General features: G+C 41.2%; 1 protein-coding gene across 1 annotated transcript in view; it reads right to left on the bottom strand.

Moving 5' to 3' along the window:
• Positions 1 to 26,873, bottom strand: part of quob (quattro b) — a 40,762-nt gene that overhangs the window by 9,353 nt on the left and 4,536 nt on the right. Inside the window, exons 2-15 of the mRNA XM_030134780.1 lie at positions 14,033 to 14,230; positions 12,338 to 13,898; positions 11,218 to 11,421; positions 10,925 to 11,048; positions 9,950 to 10,043; positions 8,182 to 8,268; positions 6,509 to 6,625; positions 5,580 to 5,678; positions 5,336 to 5,484; positions 3,460 to 3,598; positions 3,182 to 3,304; positions 2,753 to 2,950; positions 1,609 to 2,579; positions 1,105 to 1,357 (exon numbers count right to left, since the gene is read on the bottom strand). Coding sequence (XP_029990640.1) covers positions 1,105 to 1,357; positions 1,609 to 2,579; positions 2,753 to 2,950; positions 3,182 to 3,304; positions 3,460 to 3,598; positions 5,336 to 5,484; positions 5,580 to 5,678; positions 6,509 to 6,625; positions 8,182 to 8,268; positions 9,950 to 10,043; positions 10,925 to 11,048; positions 11,218 to 11,421; positions 12,338 to 13,898; positions 14,033 to 14,230 — 4,317 coding nt within the window. The remainder of the gene's footprint in view (positions 1 to 1,104; positions 1,358 to 1,608; positions 2,580 to 2,752; positions 2,951 to 3,181; positions 3,305 to 3,459; positions 3,599 to 5,335; positions 5,485 to 5,579; positions 5,679 to 6,508; positions 6,626 to 8,181; positions 8,269 to 9,949; positions 10,044 to 10,924; positions 11,049 to 11,217; positions 11,422 to 12,337; positions 13,899 to 14,032; positions 14,231 to 26,873) is intronic.

Here is a 26,873-nt window from a genome sequence, read left to right as displayed (position 1 = left end):
CTTGGGCGACCGGGTTAGTGAAAAGTAGGGTGCAAACCGTTTCAGTTTCGGTTCGGGGGGGTCCCGTCCCTCCATAAGTACTGCAACATATCCTTGGCCAAAAAAACAAAACCTCCTATCTGCAAATTTTTAGATTTTGAGTTTTCACATTAAATGGACTGCACTTTAGGTGGCATAAATACCTAGTATGTACTGCTAACACATAATCTAGAAAGAGAGTCTGAGAACAGCAGAATATGCTTGGATATCTTTCACAAAGACCATACTATAATAAAAGTAAACGTTTTTTTTTTTTTTTTGTTTCCTGAAAAAAGTAATTTTTTCAGATAGGAGGTTTTGTTTTTTGGCCGTCAATATGCATTTCTTTCTCTCCCTCTCTCTCTCTCTCTGATGTCTTCACAACTTACGAGTAACGGAAAATTTCAGCTTGACAAAAACTAGTGATTTGATTTATATCATGATACACATTGATATCGTCTGATATGAAAAAAATGATTGTGATGTGATTTTTTTTCCATATCGCCCAGCCCTACCACTGACTAAGCTGAATATTGTAACAGTCAAAGCCTTCTGAACTTATAAACATTTCCTATTTCAGATAAATGAAGGCACTAACTCCTATCTGCACCACTTGTTTTCTTAGACGCATCACTTCACAATCAGGCCAAATCTGGAAGAACTTTTGTTACTGATTGATTTTGGTGAGTTTGCATTGTTCAGGTTACAAAACAGGAAACGGAGGAACACTGTGTGACTATGTGTGTGTTACTGAGAAAATCTTAATTCTGTTGAAACCTTAGAAATAATGTCATGGAAAAACACATTACTCAGGTTTGGGGAATAGATTCCAGTGCTATTCACACAGGACTATTACCTTTTGACCTCAGGTTATTAAGAATTAACCTCACCTACACATTTACGGTTCATGTGCATACATACAGGATAAATGATGCCTGTTTGCCTTGAACACTAACATTATGATGTGTTTCATGGGCGTTAGGGTTTGATAATTAAAGTGTATATTTAGCTGCTGTACTCGGTGTGCAGAACAGCTGAACATAAACTGTAATTACAGACAAATGAGACATAACATGTGGCACCTACATGTCGTAGGAAACAGCGTCCCACTCTGAAGGGCTCATTCACACAGCTCTCCAACTCATTCAGGAAATGATGTCGGTGGAAGTCATGGAGTTTTTCTAAGTTACCGAAGATGCTCCCCCTCTGGCCCCTGAGGTCCTGAGGAACATCAGCTCTCTCCAGCTCGGGGAAATAGTGCTCTCGAACGTAACCCAGAGCCTTCACATACTCCCTCTCTGTGGACAGAAGCTCCTCAATGATCTTTTGTAGTTTCCTTCTGCAGAAAAGAAATTAAAAATGTAAAAAAGTCGTATATTTATTGCACTGTAACTTAAAAGCAGACCTTTATGACCTGAGTACAAGTGTTGCTGTACATTATGTGTCTGTGTGCAGTAATTTCCTATGACAGTACAGTCTAAATGGAAAACAACAGTACAATTCAGGAATATAATGTATTTAATGTGAGCTGTCCTAGGTCACAGTTCACTGAGCTTCATTTTACAGCTGGGAGAAGGGTGCATTACTTACAAAACATTGCTGCCATTGTTTTCTGTTTGTGTGAGTAATGTCTCTGGGGTCCTTAAATCTTTGGGGCTCTGGGTGGAGACGGTGCATCCTTTATTGGGACCACCCTCCTCTGCGTTGCTGTTTCTTCTTGACTCTGAGTTCATGTGTCCTGAGTGTAAACTCTGATTATGGGAAATGGGCACTTTTTGGCCGGGCTGCAGATTCTGTTCCAGTAGCGGTGTCCTGTTCTGACAGTGTTTGTGTCGTACAACCAAAGGTGAAAAGCCAGAGTTGAAATGCGAGCTCACATATGATCCCTCGCTCAGGGACCGACCCAAAGCTTTGTGCGATGGAAAACGTTCACCTTCGATATAGGCTACAGTCCTCAGATCTACTTCACTGTGGTGCTCTCTTGGCCTCCAGTAGGTTTCAGGATGGCACGCATCATTTTGTGGAAAAACAGGAGGTATTTTTCCAGGTGTTTCTGATGAATTCAGAGCTTTTGACTCTTTCAAGTCAGGTTTTAAATGGTGGCTTAAACATGCGCCAGTAGTGGTTTCTTTCGTACAGTCTGAGCTATCGACTGAATCCTTATTAGAAGCGTGCTGTCGTGCGGAGGAGCATTCATCCCCCCCTACTTCACTCTTTTCCCTCTTGTTCTCCATTCCTCCAGCATTCCCTTGATAGTCCACAGATGTGGTCTGCTGGATCTGCTTCTTATCTAAGCATTTCTTTTGCTTCTGCATCTCTTCTAAACGCTTCTTGACTTCTTGGCACTGGACCCAGGCTGCATTCCACACCCTCATCACCCCAGAGACCCCTGATCCCACGGCACAGGCCTTAGCTTTCAGAGCCTGGAAGTGTTGGGTGGAGAATTCACCACCTAATCTCTCCTCATACATCTGGAGTGTGCTTAAATGTGTCTGAACTGTGTAACACCCCTGCTCTACCTGCTCCAAAAAATGACTGCATTCTTTGGCCAGGGAAGATGCCTGGAGAAAGTATAAGAGAAATAGAAATATGAAGGAAATATTTGTGTCATTTCCACCGTTTAATATAAATGCAAGGATTAATTTACTAAACTGGATGCTAAATTTTAACTGTAACTTGAATTTCATGCATCAAATCATGAAGAATCACTTAAAGAATATGTTTTCACACAAACCTGATCACAGAAGCGATGCACATACACTAGTGTATCCAGTTCTTTGTGCCTCTTCTCCGCCCGTAACATAAAATCATCCATATTGGATTTGAAAGTGCTGACCAGTGTAAGAAAAACATCTGTTGCAGGACTGGACTCCCTGTTGCTCACAATCCTCTCTGCTTCCATCACTAGGGTTGAGGAATATTGTTGCTTCTCCTGCAAGAAATGACAAATTGTTAAGTGGAACATGTATTTCCCGTCCCTTCTTTCAACATTTCCCTGGTATTTACTGTTTTCAGTGCAATAATTGAAATAGTTTTGCATAATAATTGTAAAAAGAAACACACACACAGTTATTTGTTTGGTTCTAGCCTTGTTTAGTCAGATTCAAGAGCCAAATACGGACACATTTTCTTTATGATAAACCTCTTTGGAATTTTGGAGTACCTTAGCATCAGTGAGAAACTGATCAAAGTGCTGCAAAGTCTTTTCAGTGCACACCAGGGTATCGTCTGTTGCGTAAGAGTCCTTCAGAGCCTGTTCACCATCTGTGCTGAACCATTTCCCAACCTGCATGATGTAAGGTAGAACTGTAAAATGCTTGGTAATAACAACGCCAGTAACTTTATAAAAATGTCTTCTGCCTGTGAATGTAAATCTGCACTGACACATTAATTCAGTTGTATAGTTTAAGCGTGTGAACAGACTCAAAGAACCGTAAGCACCTCGCTGATTTTGGCCTCCATCTCTCTCAGTGTGAAGAGAAATTCAAGGTGCTGCAGTGACTTATTGGAGCGCATCACCAGAGCGTGGAGTTTCTCTTCCACTTGGTTGTACAAACATGTCATCGACTCCAAAGCATCTCTGCAAGGACACAAAAAGAATAATAAAAACTGAGAATAATAACATAAAAGAGCCATCACTGATGTCCCGCTGAAACCCAGAACAGGAAAGTTTCTGCTTTTTATGCATTAAATATTGTCTTGGGACTAGTTCCATGGCTAGAGTATTAGTATTGTGAGCTAAAAATAGAAATGAAGAGGATGACTGAATTATGGACTTATGATGCATTGGATATATGTATCGATATGCATATTAATGTTCACTGAAATGTGTGTATGTTCAATATGTAATGCACATACTGATATTATTATCAATATTTTATTTTATTCACTGTAGATCTTATTGAGGGTGGGAGGAGGGGGGTTAGAGTTTTTTTTTGTTTGTTTGGAGCGTTACATTGTGTTTATGATCGTATGTTCATTAAAATGGGAAATCATTACCAAAAAAAATAAAATAATATATATATATATATATATATATATATATATATATATATATATATATATATATATATATAGTCTTGGGTGGAAACAACAGTTTTTTCAGACACACTTTTAAATCTATTTATTATGGATTTTTTTCATCCCCTACATAATACAAAATTGCGCTGCTCTCAGGACCCATCTATAAATGCAATCTCATCAACATTATACTTACAAGTTAATCAGGACGTTAATCAGTGATCTGACTCAGCATAACTATTTTCTAATCAACTTAATCATTTAGCTACTTTTCTGTTGTAATACTCCAAATTTTCTTTAGTTTTCTAATTCTTCAGCCCATAAGTATTAAAAACAATGCACAAATACAGTAAGGAGTTGTCATTGTAACACTACAGTGATGGAAAAAAAGTTTTTGGATACCCTTCAAATTTTACAAAATGTCACATATTATCATGAAACATTTGCAGAAAAATATTTTTTGTGTTTCAAAAGATGTGGCTGCATCAGACAGACACAAATAAATGTAAATGACTTTTTTTTTTAACTTAACCCATAAAGACCCAAACATGTTTAATACCTGTTGATCCATAAGTCCTATCAATCCATGTAAATAATTGGTGTAAAATGCAGTTTTTCATCTTTTTGTGATCCACATTCAGAGGCTCCGAAGTGAATGTGGAAACACCGTTATCTTCTACAACACTGATTCACCAGTAAACCCATGGAGTTTAGTCAGTGACAGTAAATGGAGACACTTTTTTATGTTTATTATATATTATGTAGAAAAAGTCATTTTTCTTCAGTTTTCTCTGTTTCTGATATGAAAATCTTTTAATTTACTCTGAACTTTAATGAACATCTACATGATCAGTGAATTAAATTCAAGAAAATTCATGATTTACACTGAAAAATGTAAAATACAGAGGATAATATTAATGAAAATGGTGATAAACCACTTGAAAAGGTTAAATATAGAGAAAAAAATCATTTGGGAAGTGACACCAAAGTAGTCTTTATGGGTTAAACTGAATTCTTGACAGTTTCAACATGGGATGTGTTTCATTATTTTGCTGAAACCCAGTTTTGACCTCGGTGGCAAAGAGCAGAAGGGAGAAGAAGAGAGCATATGGGTTTGGAGAACGGAACAATACTTGGCAGAGTTCAATGACTTTAGAGTGATTCTGAATGCAATATAACACAAATAAATGGGGTGTCCAAAACCCTTTTTACACCGCTGTATGCCTCACAGAGACAATATGTGAATAAGATGAGACTAAAAAGCCATATTAAAGGAGACTTCACTATCATGTGGTACCTGTAGTCTTCAGATTGTCTGAATCGAAACTCCTCCCTCCTCATCCTGGCCAGTACGGCCCCTCCTTCTCTTTGTAGCGTGACCAATCGAACATCTTCCAGCACCTCTTTCATTGATGCCTTCTGCTCCTCAATACATTTCTGCACATCCTGCAACAACCAGCAAAGTGTACATTCAAAAGGTTATTCAACTTATGCACATGGATGAGAATTAATACATGAGAGGATGAACGGTAACATTTTACCTCGGCAGTGTCCATCTTTCTAATGCCATCCACTTTTTTTATCGCCTTCTGCAACAAATTGTCCGCACCTCGCAGGTCAGCCATGAAAGAGACCAACTTCTGAAATTTGTTAAAAAAAACAGACATTTGGAAATTCACATTCCTTTCAATAAAAACTATAGTAAAATAAAAACTTGGTCTTTATCAGTGTGTGGAGACAGTTAAGCACAATAAATGTCAAAGAGGAATTTGGCTTTTACATTCCTTTTTAAATTTATTCTGGTATAAAGAGCTCATTTGCACTTATCAAGTTGCATTAAAACTATCAAATATCCTCATTCTATTAACAGTCAGTAATTTGTATTGTTGCGGAGAGTCTCCTGAATCACTCTTGATGATGACGCTTGTGGAATTTTTGGACTCTGCACATTTTCCTTATGACGATATCTCCCTGTCACTCAGTAGCAAATCCTAAATTTTTTAAAAGCACAACAAAGATGACAGATGTCTTGTGTGGGTGTGTGGAATAACAAGTCCTGCCCAGAGAATGAGCAATGGGTGAACATCACTCCCCTCTGAATCTACGGGAAACTCCACAATAAATCAGAGTTATTGTTTCCTCCACCAAGGAGCTTATGTGATCACCCCCGTTTGTCTGTCTGTCAGATGGATTATGCACAAACTACTGCACCTATTCTTATTAAACTTGGTGGAAGGGCACACAGTGACAGTACAGGGCAAGGACACACACAATAAAGCTGGAGGTCCTTTAAAAAGTACAGAGCATGGGTTTTTAAAAAATTTATCACTCATTCAACAAACACCAGATAGGTCTTTTGACTGAATTACAGGAGTATGAGTGCTTCCAGAGTGGAATTCGGTGATACCATAACTGCAATGTCGTTTTTTTGGGGGTTTTTTTGTGTGTGTGTATTTTGTTGCGTAAGTACCTGATGGAACTGCAGCCAGTCTGTATGGCTGTAGGGGAATGTTCCTCCAAGTTCAGAGGTCAACTGGGACGCCTCCACCGTCTTGTTCAGAGCTTTCATAGACGATACTGTGTCCATCTAGCAGACAAAGGCAAAAGGATGACGAGGTACGTAGAAAAACTAGCATATACACACAGTCCAAGGCCCTAATATTTAACTGAACCACATTTAGCCTTGAATTTAAGTTTATGCAGTGTCACGACATTTAGTTCAGTCAGTTTTAGGTATGTAATGTTACTAATCCTACAGAGGTAATCACCTCATCTGCCTCTCTTTTCACCCATTACTCTGGAACAGGGTTAATGTGGACTCATCAGACCACATGACCTTTTTCTATTTAACACTGTAAAGCCTGAACCATTAAATCATTGATAGAAAATTCCAGTTCTTTGAAACTGGAGTCTTTATTGGTCTTTCTGAACAACCAAAAAAAAAAAATTCAAATATCAATTTCCGTGTATGAGTTTCAAATTTGTATCATATTTGATACATTGGGTCTCAATGCTGCTCGAGCCCTCACTAAGATCAAAAGAGTGGACCATATCACTCTAGTTCTGAGGTCTCTACACTGGCTCCCTGTCTCTCAGAGAACAGACTTTAAAATTCTCTTGCTAGCATATAAAGCACTGAATGGTTTAGGCCCAAAATACATCAGAGACCTTCTAGTCCAGTATGAACCATCCAGACCACTCAGGTTGTCTGGTGCAGGTCTGCTCTGTGTTCCAAAAGTCAGAACTAAACATGGAGAATCAGCGTTCAGTTTCTATGCTCCGTATATCTGGAACAAACTACCAGAAAATATCAGGTCTGCTGAGAGTCTGAGTTCTTTTAAGTCAAGGTTAAAGACTCACCTGTTCACTGCTGCATTTGACTAAAAGGCTTTTGACTTTTTAAATTTTACATTCTCTTTCGAAACTCTGCACTGCAAGTCTTACTTTAATATGTGTGTGTTTTTATATTTTTGGGTTTATGTGTTGTTTTCTTACTTGCTGTTTTTAATCACCTTTTACATGTTTCTTTTATAATGTTTTAAATGTGTTTCTTTTCCCTTGTCGTTGTATTTCAATGTCCTATGTGAAGCACCTTGAATTGCCTTGTTGCTGAAATGTGCTATATAAATAAACTTGCCTTGCCATGTCTCAATGCTCAAATATTATTATTTTTGAACAAACAAAAACATAATATAACACAAACATGTCTAACAAATTGGTAATTCCTTTTCAAAATTGGCAAAGTTCTACCTCCTTCTTCATTAATGACAGTCTTGTAGTGTCACTGGAAAGGCCTCTGGTGATTTTTCCGTGTATTGCATGAATCTAAATGTATACATCAGGTTTTTCAAGAAAAAAAATATTACACTGATCATGTAGAGGGCTTCAAAACTTATGTATCAAATATGATACATTTGGCAATATAGGGTTAACCACTGTCCAATCTTTATTCTCTCTTTTAAACTGATGGTTGTTTAAGAAAAGAGAAGCTACTCACTGCATCAGTTAGAGTTCAAGACCATCTTAAAAGTTCAATCATATTAACCACTGCAGATGGACACTTTTTTGTCCAGGCTGTAGATAAGTGGTGTCAAATCAAGACGTAAGTGAAAGAAGGAGGAGGAAGAAGTTTTCATTTCTGACCTGTAGTCCTGACTGCTTTTCTGGACGTGGGCATGTGTCTTTATCCACCAGGATTATAATACTGTGGACAGCATGGAGAGCTTGCTCCTGTAGAACGTGATGAAAAATGTAATTAAAAAACAACCAAATAAGAGCAGACTTTCAATGTTGGCGGAAAAAAACGTACATGCAACGTCAAGCAAAAGTGAACACCAACATGCAAAAGTAAATTTACACACATCATTTATCAGTGAGCTCATTTTTTAACTTTATCTGTATTTTATGGAACTGTTATCCTTTTTAAAATACCACTTATAGAAAAAAAATTACAACTGATTTTATTGATTGGATTTTTTACACTGTAGCCATGCCTCAGACATAAAAATATAGCTCAAATTTGATGGTAAAAATTATATCTAAAAACTAGAAGCACTCGGAGAGCACAGACCTCTGCCAAGGCTGATCAGTGCCCCCCCCCCCCCCCCCCCCCCCGTGGGCCCCCCCACGCCAAGGAGGTTATGTTTTTGCCAGGGTTTGTTTGTTTGTTTGTTTGTCTGTCTGTTTGTCTGTCCGTTAGTGTGCAACATAACTCAAAAAGTTATGGACAGATTTTGATGAAATTTTCAGGGTTTGTTGGAAATGGGCCCCCCGTGGGCCCCCCCACCCCCGATCACCACCAAAATTTAATCATTTCTTCCTTATCCCATTTCCAACAAACCCTGAAAATTTCATCAAAATCTGTCCATAAGTTTTTGAGTTATGTTGCACACTAACGGACAGACAAACAAACAAACAAACCCTGGCAAAAACATAACCTCCTTGGCGGAGGTAAATATGAAAATTTATTCATTGTCACATTAAAAAAGACTATCTGTCAACTGTTACAGAGAAATTACTCTTTATTTGTAATTTACATATGTCAGTATGGAACACCACAAGTTGTAAATAACACTGTGTTAGTATTAAATACATTAAATAAAGCATTTTTATTATATCTGGTTTGTTTTAAAAGACAAGTCAACATTTTGGCTGATACATACAATGGTAAAGAGTCATCCACGTGTTACTATGGCAACCTGTCCATGTGTTACCACATTTTCAATATTTTACTCCAAAATTTATTTTCAGCATAGTTGAACATAGTATCTAAAAGGTTTTGTCCTACTTGATATCAATTTCTGTCATTTTGAATGTTTGTGTAAAGCTTAAAAAATTGATGTCCGTTTCAAGTCCAAATGTAATTAAGCAGTAATTTGACATTTTTCATCTAAAAATTTTATCTCCCCAATTTTGTTATAGATAATATTAATGTGCTTATAAATACCTACTCATATATGTATAATACATGCATATAAGTTCCTCTGCTTACATGACAGAGACTGCTGAACACAAAATGTATCCATGTGTTACCGCTTGATCGAACCCACATATAAAATGAACTGTCACACTATATAATGCAAAAAAATGGCAATAAGTTAAATTTTATGTCCCAACTATACCTGACCAAATGGGGATTGTTGCTCCATGTGGTTTCATTACTACTTGAAAATAAAGTACTTGTATCATCTTGTGGTGAGGTTGTAGGTTTTGTAATATTAACACAAAATGAGTAATGTTTATATAGTATCTGTGAATCAAAATATGGAGATGATTTAACGGATCGTCTGTCATCACCATTTGACACGATGAGTGTTTCTGTTTGTGTATATGTGGATGTGTGTGTAAGAAAAGATGAGGTCAACTATCTATTGTTCACGTGGGCATGTGTGTGCAGGTTTGTTGTTTTAACCTGGGCCATCAGCAGAGCCTTGTAGAGATAAGACGGAGGAGGCTTTTTCCTCGCATTGATGGCCAGAGTCATTCCAAGTTCTCGAACATCTTTTCTGTGGAATTGCAAATAATACACATACATATACAGGGCACATTAGAACTTGTTCTGTTCACCACAGCTGTCTTCATGTGACATAAGCGTGATTCAAAAAGCTTTTAGACTTAGGGTTTTTCCACTTTCCAAATCAGTATTTATCTTTTTATCTCCCTCTGACATCCATATAAACACACACACACACACACATACACACACTTTTCTTCGCACATCTTATCCTCCGCTTTGGCACTTTCACACACTCCTCTTAATGGCCTCTTCTTGGGTTACCGTTGTGTGGGCCTACATCAGACATGGCTGCTAATTCTAGCGAGGCGCTGCATACCAGACAGTTGGCAGCCAGCCTGGCTAGAGGCTGCGCTGTTGTTGTGGTATGGCTCTTTAGTGGGGACAGAGGAAGGCCAAGAATTCTGGTAGAACTTCAAAGACTCCATTAAAGTCAGTGTAAACAAACAGCACTATTTGCAACGGACCTCTAAGGGTGAACACTAAAACAAATTTGGCAGAGGGTCAGCAGGTCAAAGCTACCTGACAGATGATTTTGATCCACTGAATATTAAGCATCATCATTCATGTCATGAGTTTTGAATTTGAAGGAACTGTATTGTTTTATTAGTAAAGGTAAATGTCAGATGTTAATGAATGAAAGAGCATGGATCATATTAGAAGTCTGCTTTGACCAATATATATACTTATAAAATGATGCTCTACTGACCCCTTGTGGCCAACCTTTGTATTACAAAATATATCAACAGCCAAGAAAGTCATCGACAGAATCAAGAACTCAAGAAGAACTCAAGATTTTATTTAAAACAATAAAAGCGGTTCATATATGTCTTTTAATGATGATTTTTAATATTAAAGCTTTGTTTCCTTTACCTTGGCATGTTGTGTAAGTAGAGCAGTAATTCACAAACACTATGGGCTGATAATAGAGGAGACGTCCACTCCTTTCGATCACCGTGAACCTCCACAACAGCCCTGCCCGTCCTGTCCCTGCTGCCTACAGATGGAGAAAAATAAGTAATGCAATTATTTTTATATAGGGCTGGTCTAAGAATTAACACAGATACACTTGGACAAGCAAAAACACACTTTACACTTAATTTACAGGTGATAATTTAGTTGAAATTTATTTTCTTTTCTTGTCTTTCTCATTTTGTGTAAAGTACCTGGTAAACAAATGATGCCCAGTTCAAGCAGACCACGAACACTTCTGAAACTGGATTCTTCAGTTTTGGGGGAGTGAGGTGTGTCAGGACAGGCAGAAGCAGCTTGGATTTGTGAAGGGGATGGTTTGTCAGTCTTCACATTCTGCAGTTTAAATTCTTGACCATCTGGGGTAGTGGGCATCTCACTCCAGCTTGATTGTGAGTCTGTAATTTAACACAAATGTGATTAATTTTCCACCAAAAGAAAGAGAATATAATAAATCAAACAATAACTAAAGCATACCAGGAAGTGGTCATGGAGTGTAAGATGATTCTAAAAAGTTTTGTATTTTGTCCAGCGCTTAAACTGACGGAAATTATACAGTTTTTCATTGATGACTTTTAATAACCTTCCACCAACATGAACCTTCATACACAGTTTATAAACTGAGCATGGTCTTTGCAAGACTATTGTGGTCCAGTTTCTAAGCCTGGCTTTGATTTTAGACATCCTAATTGGCCTGTCTTTAAATCCAACAAAGCCTTGCCTGTGTTCTCTCCCTTTGCTACTTTAATGGCCCATGACAAGCATGTCTCCAGTCAAGATCTCAACATGCCCCTCTGAGGGCATGAGGGCGCATGCTAGCGGGTGCAGGGGACACAGAAAGCTCCTTCTTGCATGCATTGCTGTCTGTCTACATTAAAGGAATGCTCTGCTCTTTCTTTTTACCCAGTGGGTTCAGGCCCTCCCTTTCACTGGGGTGCTGAATGCTATTTCCTTTCACTCCCTTGGAAATGGGAGTGAAGCGAATGTAATCATATTGCCAAACACCCAGACAGCAGCAGCAGGAGAACCCCATGAGGAACATCATACTCCAGTGTGAGCTTTGACATCTGAACCTTCATGCTAAAGAGTCCTGATGACCTTTTGCTCTCAGCGGAACACATTTTCCTCAAGCACGCGAGGACATTGTCAAGTTTCAGTCTGTATTTGTTTGGCGTGAAAGGTTCAGTGGCCTGTGGTGTATTAAGCAACATCGTGATAAACTGATATGTACACAGTAATAAAAATGTACAAGTTTGCACATGGCTAACATGTATGAAAATGTCAGTGTTAGCAGTGTTAGAAATGTTTGCTCACCCTTTTTGGGAGACTTGCGTCTTTCCAGCTTTGTTGATACCTGGTCCAGCTGGTCACCCCTTTTACTCTGTATTATGCTGGTTATCATTTCAGGGCAAATATCGCTGTGGCTCCTGTTGTTGAGTTTATATAGAAGTGGACTCCCTTTAGGAGTCTCTGACACCGTAGACAGGGATCTCATCTTAACTTTGTGTTTCCCTGAAGGTTTCACAGCCTCCACCTTATGATGTGGTTTTATATCACCATCACAACCATCCAAGAAAACATCTGACATCATCCCAGCCTGATGTGCTGTTGGGTGGGAAAGAAGTTTGGTCTGAACTCTCTGACTGTGGCTTAAATCAGGGGTGGATTTCAAAGCCATGGGGGATTCCGCCATGAGGTTTTCTGATGCAGAACTTTTCGTGAGGTCTTTGAGGTGAGATGCAATTTTCACTGTTGCTGGTTCACAGAAGTGTCTGTACTGACAGACCTCGTGACTCGTTGTAGGTTCTTTACAGTGGTTACCAAAGATTCCTACTTCATCTCTTTGAGCTTCAGATGTGCGTTGTGATTTCAACTCCCCTTCTTCAAAGACGCCGACCTCCTCCAGAGCAGCCAGGAGATCTACACTCCCTTTCTCAAAAGGGACTGGGTTCTTCAGCGCTGCTAAGTAAGATTCTCTGTACCTACACTTCAAGTCTTGATCAGAGGGATCATACCCCATTCCTTTCTGGCTGTATGGCACACAAGGCTCCTCTGCGTACTGAAGGGTGCTTCCACAGGGTCCCATGAGGTGCATTCCAAACGGAGGTGGAGGTGGAGCCGGTCTCACAGGTTTATACAAAGCTGCACTGGAGGGATTCAACTGACTATCATTTTTATCCATCACCTCCTTCCCTTTAACAATATCCACCAGGTCTACATAGTCGCCCTCGATCTCCGGATAGTTACGACTGTCCCAGGTATTAGGTGAAACCCAACCCACGGGTTTGATGAAAGGTTTGGAGTTTGGTATTTGCTTTTCACGGTGCATCTTTATAAGTTTTGAGGAAGAGTCCGCAGGCCTTAAAGATGCTGACATTCTCTCTTTAGAAGGAAAAACCATCTCCAGAGGGAGAGTGGAGGAGTTAAAATGGGAGTGAACAGAAGCATGTATTGGTTCAGGAGGAGCTTTCCGATTGACAGACGGAGGAGTGGGCATTATCTTTGGCTTGTCAAGGAACTCTGGGATGGCTACCTTAGCCCAGGGCAACTTTATCACTCCTTGATCTGTGCAAAGCAAGCAACGTGACAGAGGAGTTCCATGGCGCCCTTCGTTGATATCATGCAGCCAGTCTTCAGTGAAGATGCAGGGGTAGGACGTCTCAGGGACGGGGGTCTCCTCCACCTCTCGACAGCCTTGTTCCAGAAGACTTTTGAGGACTATACGTGCTGCTTGGTCCCCAAAAGGTTCCACTTGTAGATAGAAGTCTCCAGGACGCAACAGCAGTGGGTTGATAGGTGCCAACTGGATGACAGTTTTGTCATGGAGACACAGAGGCCAACCCTCACAGCGGAAAACCACATCAGAGTATCCAGCCTGGAAACACACAAGCACAGTTAGGTTTGAAATTTACCTGCTAGAGTATTTTTTTACTAACTCAAACTGTAGAGGCTAGAAGGGAAAATATGTTGCAGTGCAGCTGTTATGTCCTTAAATGTATTGGCACTCACACATGCTGCTTGTTGGACACTCTCCAGTAGGTGTTTGGAGGGGATGAGGAAGTCCAGCAGGCACTGCAATGCATCACCGTGGTAACGTTCCTCAATAGTTCGAAACAGCTGGCTGAGAACGATGGGCGCTGTAACCTCGAAGGGAGGGAAGAGCGCCGACAGGGCACTCTGGATGGACGAGTCCAGAGATTCTGGGTTCTGGAAGACAACAGATATATATTATGAAACAGTACTGGTTCAGCCCCTATGAAAATGGATTTGACTGACTGCATGCTGGTAAATGTAATGTGTGATGTATTCCATGTGATTGCTCAAATAGTAATATTTTGGATCATTTCACCATTGTTCCCTATTGTTATTAAGTGTAACAGTGTGGATACACAATAATGCAACTCTAACACTGAACAGAGGAGTCGCTCTCATGTATTTTAACATTGTGACCCGTGTGCATATGAAAGCACAAAAGTACTGTAATGTTCTGTCTGGCAACAAGACCCAGTTTTTCCTTGACGTTATTTTTTCACAGCATCAAACTGGAATAAAACAAGTACATGAAGATTAAATAAATCTTTGTTTCATAGCAGAGCATTTTTATCACTTATTTTTTTTATGTGAATTTTGTTATTTTGATGTAACTAATCAAGAAAAAAAAACATACTTTTTACCTCCTCTGCTTTCTAAGTGCATGAAATGGCCATAGACCATTAATAACAATAAGGTACATTTATTGGCCAATTGTACAAGAAACAAGATCAAATACTTTTGCACTTTGTTGTAAATCAGGTGCTCAGGGAAAATTAGGCATCTTTTTGACAAATTTTTATTTCAACTAAAACTAAATAGTTATATAATGCAATGGCATGCAATGACATGTTATGTTGTGTTGTGTTATGTTATGCTATACTATGCTATGCTATGCTACGCTATGTAATGTTATGTTATGTTATGTTATGTTGTTATGTTATGTTATGTTATGTTATGTTATGTTATGTTATGTTACGTTACGTTATGCTACGTTATGTTACATTACGTTACATTGTGCTATACTATGCCATGCTATGCTATGTTATGTTTTCTTACGTCACCTTATATGTTACTCACTGGCCTCAGCTGTTTGTGTATAGATCACATCTGCATAAAAGTCATTAGTACATTGTGTAGAACAAATGCGCTGCAAATAAAAATGACAGAACCCTTGGCCTTCACCTCCTGTCTGATTCTAGTATGGAATACTTCAAAGAGGGAACAAAAACCTGATGTGATATACTGTACTTTTCTGCATGCCTGCACTTCTGGATCATCTTGATGAAGTACATTGTTTCAAATCCTACCTGCATCATCTGAGTAATTTTATCTCTAATGTACTGAAAACAAAAAAACAAAACAAAAAAAAAAAACTGGAGAAAAATATAACTTTTCAAAGTCTGTACAACAAACACTGCCATGCTTTAAACAGAAGACTTTGTGGTATTAAAATTCATATCATATTTATGGGATCAAGACGGGTGAATCGGAGGCCTTTCAACTGTATCTGGATATGATTAAGTCTGTCCTGCTTCAGTGTGTGCAACTTGTTTCATGTCTGGCCAGGATACACTTCATTTAAGCTGGTGTATTTGTAGCAGACTAGGGCAGCTTCTGATCTAATACAAAGTGACACAGAGAAGAGAGAGGACTCAGAAACACACATACAGTACAGCACATCTTTAAAGATGCAACTGTTAAAAATGACACAATTTTCTACAAAGACACAGACTTAATGCCTGTGCTTACTACATGTACAAATCTGTTTTCGGTTACCATCTGACTGCCTGGTACATGGATAAGCCAATACCAGCTGTATCATGGGTGAGGTCCAAGCAAACACACGGAAGCCATTCAGATGAAAAGAGAGCAACTTTAAAGGATTTTTGATGAACTGGACGCATGGATTTAGGTGCTGATGGTTTGTGATGTGAAGGCTGTCAACATAGATTAGTAAGAAGACAGATTTTTATTTTTTTTCCCCAAACACACAATTTACTTGCAAGATGGAAGCTACATCAGTTACCACATTTTGGGATTTACTCACTGATTATTGTTGTTTGGGTTAGAAATTGCAGCAATTTCAGGGACAACAAAGTTAACACATCTGGACAACTTTAGTCTCAGATATATCACAGCTATAGCGTGTAGCTATCTGTAAAATTACAACTTCAGTTATGCAGTTGTAACATGCATACTGTATATGAAATGTACAATCCTAAGTAACTGTTGGAGATTATGTGGATCAGCTGTACCTACCATCACTACCATCACTACCATCCATTTTGAAAATGACCAAAAATCAAGTCATTCTGGAAGAACATTCACAATTGTTTGGAATCTATATTTAGGACCACAATCCCACTTGATGCTTTAAGACTGTATATGGGAGCCATGATGCAGAACATTCAAACTAAAGGAGACAAATATTTAATGAGAGTACTATTTTTTAAAGCAAAAAAAACTTCCGACAATGAAGTGGCTACAACCAGATGCACCACAACACAAATACTGGTTAAAAGCAATCTATGACATCTATGCAATTGTCATGCCTGCAGCCAGACGTTAGTCTGGTTTTGTCTGTCTTTTATGTTTTGTTTGTCACTTCCTGTTTTATTTTGTTAAGTTTCCCCTCATGTGTCTTGTCTGTCGTCTTTACTTCCTGTTCCCTGATTGTTCTGACCTCTTACCTGATTACCTGTCTCCGCCCTGATTTGCTCCACCTGTGTCTCGTTGTCTTCCCTCCCTTTTGTGTATTTAAACCCTGTCTCTTCCCCCTGTCAGACGCCAGTTTGTAACTCCTGTAGTTCTTACCAGCGTTTTGACCTCGTTTGTTCGTTTGCCTGCCTGTTTTTTGACCTGTTTTTGGATTCCTCGGTTTCTCGTCTTCTGCCTGCTCCCTGTCTGGTTTTTGTCTGCCTCTTCTAAAACCTGGTTTTGACCTTCTCGCCCTGACTACCAGTACGTGAGTTTTTGCCTTGTCCTTATGTCCTGTTGCCCGATTGGTTGCCTACCTGTGTATGACCTGTTTCCGTCCTTGACCTCCCTTTGCTTTTCCCTAGTCGGGAAAAACACCCCTAACACCGCTCGGGGAGACGGGCTTTCGCCCTCGATCCGGAGGACGAATCAGAGGAGGATATCACCAACTATTATCCTCAAGATTCTGTCACTGATCATTATTTTTCACCTGTGTGTGTTCAATAAACCTTTTGAACTATATTTTTGGTGTTTGAGTTCTGCATTTGGATTCTGTGTTTGTACTAGCACCATTACAGTACAAACTGGCCATAATATGAATCCAGCAGAACTCACACAGGTCCAGGAGGCTATTCAGTCCCAGGGGCACAGACTGGGTGGACATGAGAGGACGCTACACTCTCTGGTGGATAGGATGACACAGTTAGCCACACAAGTTTCCCAGCTCACTCGTACCCAGGCTGTGGCCGCAGCTGTGTCAGGCGAGAGGCGGGCCGCCAACCCGCCTGTTCGAGACTCGGCTGAGCCGAACATCCCGGCGCCATCCAAGTATTCTGGTAAGCCCGACACCTGTCGTAACTTTTTTACCCAGCTCCAGTTAATTTTTGATTCTCAACCCGTTCGTTTTGCTAAAGACTCTGTTAAGATTGCTTATGTGGCTAGCTTGCTGGAAGGTCCCCCTCTCAGCTACTTTAATACACTTTTTGAACAAAATTCCCCTGCTGTTCAGTCTTTTTCGGCCCTGGTATCCGAACTTAAGCGGGTATATGACCACCCGGTTCGGAGCCAGTTCGCAGGTCACCAGATTATGAGGCTTAGACAGGGAGAGCGGACTATCAGGCAGTATGTGTGCGCCTTTCGTTCATTAGCAGTTGAATCAGGGTGGAACAACCAGGCCCTGATCACTGCCTTTTTGACCGGCCTTAATCGCTCTGTCGGCCGTGAGATGGCGCTCCGCCAACAGCTTAAATCCCTAGACGATATCTGATCAGGAATCAGTTTGGCAGTCTATGGAACCAGAGGTCAGCTCTTCGTCCAGCAGGGGACCTGGTCGAGAGATGTCATGTCTTCCGGTAGCAGAGACTGGTGGGAACAAGGAGGAGCCTATGCAGTTGGGACGGACTCACATCTCGGCAGAGGAACGCCGTCGACGCATGACGGAGGGGCTCTGCCTGTACTGTGGTCATAGAGTAAGCAACTGCACCCTTAGACCTGATGCCAAGTCTGGTGAGGGGTCGCTGTTGAGCAGGACTGTGTGTTTGTCAACTGTATCTCGCCCGTTTCCTATGGTTCTGTTGTGCTCTAATTCTCTGTCTCTCCAGCACCCCGTCCTGATCGACTCCGGGTCCGACACTAACCTTATGGACCAGAACCTGGTAACTAAGCTAGGACTCAGCTCGACCCCGGTTCAGCGTCTGTTGGAGGCCCGAGCTTTGGATGATCACGTGATCTGCCGGATCACTCATTGTACTGAGCCGGTGATGGTGCAGTTCCTTGATGGACACACTGAAAGCATTAGCTTCCACATTTACAACTCAGAAACTCAACCACTCATTTTGGGGTACCCATGGTTACAGATCCACGAACCATACATCGATTGGGGCACAGGGGAGGTTAATTCCTGGAGTAAAGATTGTGAAACTCGTTGCAAGTTTGTTAAATTACCTGTTAGTCCTCCTAAGATGTCACAAATTTCTGTAGCCCCTGTTAGTGTTCCTATGGAGGAAAATAAGGATTTTCCTGCTTTAGAAAAAGTTCCCCTGTGTTATCATGACTTAAAAGAGGTGTTTAGTAAATCTAAAGCTACGGCCCTGCCACCTCATCGCCCTTATGACTGTGCCATAGATCTGCGCCCTGGTACTTCTCCCCCTAAAGGGAGGTTATATTCCCTGTCTGGCCCTGAGAATTTAGCCATGAAGAAATATATTGACGAGTCCTTGGCTGCTGGGTTAATTAGGCCCTCATCGTCGCCTGCAGGAGCAGGGTTCTTTTTCGTGGACAAGAAGGACAAGTCACTAAGGCCTTGTATAGATTATAGGGGGCTTAACAACATTACAGTCCGCAACAGGTATCCCTTACCATTGATGTCTTCAGCCTTTGAACTATTGCATGGTGCTAAAGTCTTCTCCAAACTAGACCTTCGTAATGCCTATCATTTAGTTCGTATCAGGGAAGGAGATGAGTGGAAGACGGCGTTCAACACCCCTAGTGGCCATTACGAGTATTTGGTGATGCCTTTTGGTCTGACCAACGCCCCTGCTGTCTTCCAGGCCTTAGTGAATGATGTGCTCAGAGACATGCTTAATGTGTTTGTTTGTTTACTTGGACGACATTTTGATTTTTTTTTTCCCCAGACGAGGAGACCCACATTCAGCACGTGCGACAAGTACTTCAAAGACTCCTCGCTAATCAACTGTTTGTCAAGGCAGAGAAGTGCGAATTCCACCAGCCTTCGGTGTCCTTTTTGGGCTTAATCATTTCAGAAGGGAGCATCCAGATGGACCCTGAGAAGGTTAGTGCGGTCAGGGATTGGCCAACTCCAGCTTCCAGGAAGGATGTTCAAAGATTTCTGGGATTTGCTAACTTCTATAGGAAGTTTATTCGGGGGTTCAGCAGTGTGGCTGCTCCCCTGCATTCTCTCACCTCTTCCAAGTCTGTGTTCAGGTGGAGTCCTGAGGCTGAGAAGGCCTTCAATCACCTTAAGGGGGCGTTCTCCACAGCTCCCATCCTGTCCGTTCCTGACCCAGCTCTGCAGTTTGTGGTGGAAGTCGACGCCTCCGATTTGGGTGTTGGGGTGGTCATATCACAGCGCTCGCCTACTGATAACAGACTCCACCCCTGCGCTTATCTCTCTAAGAGATTGTCACCAGCTGAAAAGAACTATGATATTGGAAACCGTGAGCTGCTGGCTATCAAGGTGGCGTTGGAAGAATGGCGCCATTGGTTGGAGGGGACGGATGTGCCTTTTCTTATCTGGACGGACCACAAGAATTTGGAGTATCTACGCTCAGCGAAGCGCCTCAACTCTCGTCAGGCCAGGTGGGCTCTGTTCTTCACCCGTTTTAACTTCACCCTTTCCTACCGTCCTGGCTCTAAGAATGGGAAGCCGGATGCTCTATCCAGGGTTTTTTCTCCTGACATTTCCCTGTCTGAGCCTGAGACTATTCTGCCCAGTTCTTGTGTGGTAGGGGCTTTTCAGTGGGGGGTTGAGAAGTTGGTCATGGAGGCCCTTAATGATTGTGAAGTTCCGGATGGCGTCCCGCCAGACCGTCTGTTTGTCCCTCCTCGCCTTCGTTCTCAGGTGATCCAGTGGGGCCATGCTTCGAAGATGGCATGCCATCCTGGGGTGAAGAGGACCCTGTTTGTGGTGAAACAGCGCTTTTGGTGGCCAGCCATGGACAAGGATGTTGCTGAATATGTGGCCGCTTGTCCTGTGTGTGCAGCCTGTAAGGTCTCTAATAAGGCTCCCATGGGGGAGTTGCGTCCGTTGCCTGTTCCCAAAAGACCCTGGTCGGACATCGCCCTGGACTTTGTAACTGGTTTGCCCCTGTCTAATGGTAACACAGTGGTTCTCACCGTTGTGGATAGGTTCTCCAAAATGGTGCATTTTATCCCACTGCCTAAACTGCCCTCGGCTAAAGAGACAGCGGAGGCGCTTTTGACTCATGTTTTTCGTCTGCATGGTTTCCCCAGAGACGTGGTCTCCGATAGGGGGCCTCAGTTCATTGCCAGCTTTTGGAAAGCTTTTTGTTCTCTTGTTGGTGCTTCTGTCAGTCTGTCTTCTGGTTTTCACCCGCAGACCAATGGCCAAACGGAGAGGCTGAACCAAGTCCTGGAGGTGGGTCTCCGTGTGCTGGCCTCCCAGAATCCCGCCTCCTGGAGCCGTCATCTGTTGTGGGTGGAGTTCGCTCATAATTCTCTGCCCAGTGCTTCTTCTGGGCTTTCACCATTCCATGTGGTGTATGGTTATCAGCCGCCCTTGTTTCCTTCATTGGAAAAGGAGGTGGGTGTTCCTTCGGCCTTGGCTCTCATTCATCGATGCAAGAGGATTTGGTCTCGAGCTAGACAAGCCCTATTGAAGGCTTCGGGCCGTTACAAGACCACAGCGGATGCCCATAGGAGCCCCGCCCCCGTTTACCATCCTGACCAGAGGGTTTGGCTGTCTGCTAAACATCTCCCTCTGCGGATTGAAAGTCGCAAGTTGGCACCCAGGTTTGTTGGTCCATTCCCTATCTCAAAAATGATTAACCCTGTTTCTGTTCGCCTGAAATTACCAAGGTCTATGAGGATCCATCCCACTTTCCACGTCAGTCAAACCAAACCTGTGAAGGACAGTCATCTGGTCCCGCCCACCCAACCTCCTCCTCCACCACGGATGATTGACGGAGATCCAGCTTACACGGTCCGGCGATTGATGGCAGCTCGTCGCCGAGGGAGGGGATTCCAATACCTCGTGGATTGGGAGGGTTATGGACCTGAGGAGCGTTCCTGGGTGCCAGCGTCCCGCATTCTGGACCCGGACCTGATCCAACAGTTCCATCGCAGTCACCCTGATGTCCCTGGTCCGTCTGGTGCCGTCCCTAGGAGGGGGGGTACTGTCATGCCTGCAGCCAGACGTTAGTCTGGTTTTGTCTGTCTTTTATGTTTTGTTTGTCACTTCCTGTTTTATTTTGTTAAGTTTCCCCTCATGTGTCTTGTCTGTCGTCTTTACTTCCTGTTCCCTGATTGTTCTGACCTCTTACCTGATTACCTGTCTCCGCCCTGATTTGCTCCACCTGTGTCTCGTTGTCTTCCCTCCCTTTTGTGTATTTAAACCCTGTCTCTTCCCCCTGTCAGACGCCAGTTTGTAACTCCTGTAGTTCTTACCAGCGTTTTGACCTCGTTTGTTCGTTTGCCTGCCTGTTTTTTGACCTGTTTTTGGGTTTCTCGTCTTCTGCCTGCTCCCTGTCTGGTTTTTGTCTGCCTCTTCTGATACCTGGTTTTGACCTTCTCGCCCTGACTACCAGTACGTGAGTTTTTGCCTTGTCCTTATGTCCTGTTGCCTACCTGTGTATGACCTGTTTCCGTCCCTGACCTCCCTTTGCTTTTCCCTAGTCGGGAAAAACACCCCTAACGCCGCTCGGGGAGACGGGCTTTCGCCCTCGATCCGGAGGACGAATCAGAGGAGGATATCACCAACTATTATCCTCAAGATTCTGTCACTGATCATTATTTTTCACCTGTGTGTTCAATAAACCTTTTGAACTATATTTTTGGTGTTTGAGTTCTGCATTTGGATTCTGTGTTTGTACTAGCACCATTACAGCAATGGAGAAACAGTCATTTTCAATAAAAGTAAAACAGGATAAATTTATGGAAATGTGGTCAAAATGAACTGCATATATCACCCCATTGAGGCCAGATTTAACTTAACTGGAAGTGACAAGTTGTAACTGAACTGGTTGATTGTACTGGAGCTGAAACTTGTGTGGTTTTTGGAATAAGAATAATGAAAATAAGGGAAAAATGTGACATCTTTATGTTCTAAGGCACAGGTGTCAAACATGCGACCAAATCCGGCCCGCCAAAGGGTCCAGTCCGGCCCTCTGGATGAATCTGTGAAATGCAAAAATTACACAAAGAAATGAACAATCCTTTTAGTTCAGGTTCCATATTCCAACCAATTCAATCTCAAGTGGGCAGGACCGGTAAAATACTATCATAATAACATATAAATGATGACAACTCCAAATGTTTCTCTTTGTAAATGTAAAAATTTTCATGTATTTACACTAAAACAAAGAATAATTTTGCAAAAAAATATGAACAACCTGAAATGTCTTAAGAGAAGTACAGTTTTAACTATATTCTGCCCGTTACTAAATGTTGTGTGTATCTGTAGATCCACTGTGATCTGTACGTTATAATGTACATGTGCAAATGATAAACTGAGGCAGAATATTGTTAAAATTGCACTTATTTTTTCAGTTTGTTCATGGTATCCACATCTTTTGAAAGGATAGTTTATAGATGTAAACCTTTTCATTATGTAAATTAATTTTTTTCGCTCTAAAACATAGAGAAAAGTTTGGAGTTGACATTGTTTATATATTACGTTATTATTTTACTGGTTTGGCCCACTTCAGATCAAATTTAGCTGAACCTAGCCCCTGAACTAAAATGAATTTGACACCCCTGTTCTAAGTATGTTTAAGAAAATACAACAAAGCAAAAAAAAGGGGAAGACTTACTTTAAGACCTTTTGTCTTTGTTTTGAGAACTTGTATGGAATGTGTGTATGTTAAATTTCATGCTTTACCATTGTCGATTTTTCAGGCATGGTATACAAATGTGCTTAGTTGTCTGTTGTAAAGTATCTTTCCAAATAAAAAAATAAAATTATAAAAAAGAAATGTACAATCCTTTTTTTTTAAAATTACCATCCATTCTGTGCTTTCCACCTGAATATTCATGTTAATTGGACAGTTGAAAGTCAGGACTTACCACTCATTTCTGTATCTGGACAGGTCTTAGGAGCAGGCTTTCTATTCATACAATCAGTTCACAGTACCCTGCTGTGTTAATCTACCAGCTTCACAAAGGAGGCTGTTTTTAGCCCCCTCCTCATTTAGCTTGATGGCCTAACTAAAAGCAGAGCCCGGCCCAGGGTAAACACAAGTGCAGCAGCTTCAAAGACCTCACACTGGTCAGCACTGGGACTGTACTGGTGCTTGTGTGAGTCCATTTGGAAGGCCGTGAATCACAGAGAACTGAGGTCGTTAAATTTCATCTAAAGGAACTTCTCCCACTCACAGTCAGTTGTTTGGGTTCATGCAGGATGTTGGATATAAATCAGTATCAATATTTAACCACTTATGCAAAAATTATGTATCTCTTGCAGACTTTTCATGTCCTCAGTGGGAAAGAATGCCTCCTTTTTGTGATTGTGCACATCTGTCATAATAGATTAAGAAACAGAGAACAAAATGCCTCTGAGGCTGGTTCTTGAATGGTAATGCATCACAGCTGTTATAGACTGACTGCAGCCATTCACCTTCAAGTTCTACTGTATTTCTCTAAGCTAACAGTAAACCTGAGGTCATACATTCCCAGACTGTAAGTGTTCTTTGAAATAATTCAGTGTAGCACATGTGGTATTACTGATGTAGAGCTGAAGATTTCATTAATGATTCTAGAAAACTTTCTCACGGTTTTATTCAGCTCACTGCTCTTTTCTGTTGCTTCTGTAAATTAAAAATAAACTGAAACAACAATTAAACCATGACATTTACTAAATGATCAGCTCAGAAGGATTGTAAAAACTGCCTCCTTTTGAATTGCTATTGAAAACTGTCTTTTGATAACTCTGAAATCAGATCACAAAAGCGTATGCCTGGATAAAAGTCTTCTCAAAACAAAGAAGGTTAAAAGCCTGAGACTGCCCCCTGAGTGGGACTGCTCTCTGTGGGTGGTTTGGCAAGTGATATTCATATGAGTGAGACCCTCTTGAGATTTACTAAGCATAGCTCAGCTGGACCCTGAACAGACAGGCGAGCCAGCCAAATGAACTGAGGGTAGGGAGGGCGTCTGTCGGTGTTGTGAGTTTCTCTGTATCTCATTACAACTGACAAACTGCCAGACAGCATGCCAAACAGGCCTGAACTGCAAAGAGTTTAGCAAGACTTTCCCTAAGACAAAGCAAAATTTTGTTCTAAATTGTTGTTGATCAGATAGTGATTTTAGTCATAACAATCACCTGAAAACCAGTCTTCATCATCGGAAAAACTGCTACAAAAATGTTCAAGCTATGTGCTTGTGCAATTTCTCTGAATATCTTGCATACACATTAGATTATCAGAATACAATAGACCTTACTTTTCCAAGATGTTTGTGTCTCCCTCAAGATAAACAGTGAGAGATAAGAGCTCTCTCAATAAGGGTTTTCATTTAGACACAGTGTGGATGAATACAGTGCAGCATTCCTGAACAAGATATGCAAGTGCATACTTTTATTTGTATAGAAATAAACATGGGTTTTGTGGACTCTTTATCTTTGATTGAAGTCAAGGACAAACCGTGTTTAACAGTAAATGTTGCTATAAGCTACAGATACCATCGCTTCTGTCTGACTTGTGTAAAAACTCACAGAAAGCTACTGTGTCCTGATGGAACTGTTCCATACTGTAGGTAAATTTTTTTATCACTGGTTCATGTCAGATTTATATTGTAATATCAATCCAATATTGGTGCAGTTACCATTTTACTAAATGAATGTTAATAGATTTTCTCTGTTCATATGGGCCTGTGGAAAGCATATTTTTGTTTTACGAACATGCCCATATGCCAACAAACTCTTGGTCATTGAGCTGAGAACCCTTTTAAAGAGTGCTTGGCAGTGAACGCTGGCACTTTATCCTGTCTCTGCTGTTTCGCCTGCTCTGCAGCTATTCTTCTAGTATTTCTCTAACAGTTCCTCCTACACCATCTCCTGGCTGACGGCAGTTTGTTGAGTCCCAAGTGGACAATCAGACACAATCAATTCCCTGTATTGTTATCAGTATAAACACAGTGTTTTACTAGCCAATATCAGTGTATGGCGACCAGCTCTGTTTATGTTTTGTTTAAGCCGAGTTCACTATAGTATTTTACTCCAATGCATTCAATCAAGCTTAAATCCTGACCCTTTATCTTGGCCTGCAGACACAGTAGGGGTTGATCGATGTCCAGCTGGTGACCAAATTCCACAGCCGCCTCCTCTCCACATTCAGGACAAGGGGATTCCCTCTCTGCCCACTGTGGTCTAGTGTAGTGTGATTTAACTCGAAAAGAGCTCTAAGCTCCAACAAAGATCATTGTTTGCCCTGACTTGAAAAAATGTGGACAAAGAGCATTTGTTAAAGCAGATGACTCTGTCTTTGTGTTGTCCATCCTTTAGGCCCACTGGGAGTTTTTACAGAGTATTAAGCAGGTAATTACAGGTTCGGCCATACTGCCTTAGGCTTTCACTAAAGAAAGTCCAGACCCAGGTTTGAGCCAAAGTATAAACAATCTGTCAAAGTGTGCAATCAGCAACATGTTTCTGGCAGAGGAGCGTCATCAGGGTCCAAACACTGCAAATGACTCAAATGTGATTTTAAAGATTAGCTTCAACTAAATAGACAACTCTCATTGTGATGCACTAAAGGGATTTGTCACTGTCTCGTTTTTGACTGGTCATCACATTCTTCTGGAATCCAGGTGGGAATGAACTGTCACTTCACCCCAGGGCTAAAACTAAAACGTGTGTCAAAGTGACAAACTGAGAGTTAAGACCTGCCGGTAAATTCTTCACAGCATCTCAAGTCTACGTGTTCGGACATGTAAATATGTCAAAGAGCAACGGATGACACAGCACTAAGTCAGCCGTAAAAACAGCCTTTTACAACATGGACACAGAACATTGATGTGTTGTGACACTTGATCAAACGGGCTAAACAACCACAAAAATACAACTAAGGAAGAACAAACTACAACTGTTATGTGAATGTGAACGTATATATGCTGGTCTTAGCTTCTTTCTGACCATGTTGCACAATATATGTATCTGTAGTTAAGATCTGACTGTTATTGAACTCAGACGAAACCTAAAAGAAGCAATATGTTCAATCTTAGTGAATCATAAGATCACAATCATGGTCTGAGTCACTGTCTTAGTCACACTGTAATCATAAAAACATGTCAGGAGTAGCTCTCAGACACTTGAGTGTAGTATCTGTAGTTTGGTGTTGAGACAGTGCTGTCTTTGTGTGTGATCCACTTTTAACAGAAGGGCACTCCATTCAGTTAAGCCATCTTAAATCCCTTTAACCGATAAAAAGACCCC

This window comes from Sphaeramia orbicularis, chromosome 5 (genome assembly GCF_902148855.1).
Source record: "Sphaeramia orbicularis chromosome 5, fSphaOr1.1, whole genome shotgun sequence".
Lineage (NCBI taxonomy): Eukaryota > Metazoa > Chordata > Actinopteri > Kurtiformes > Apogonidae > Sphaeramia > Sphaeramia orbicularis.
This window is presented reverse-complemented; position numbering and strand designations above follow the sequence as displayed.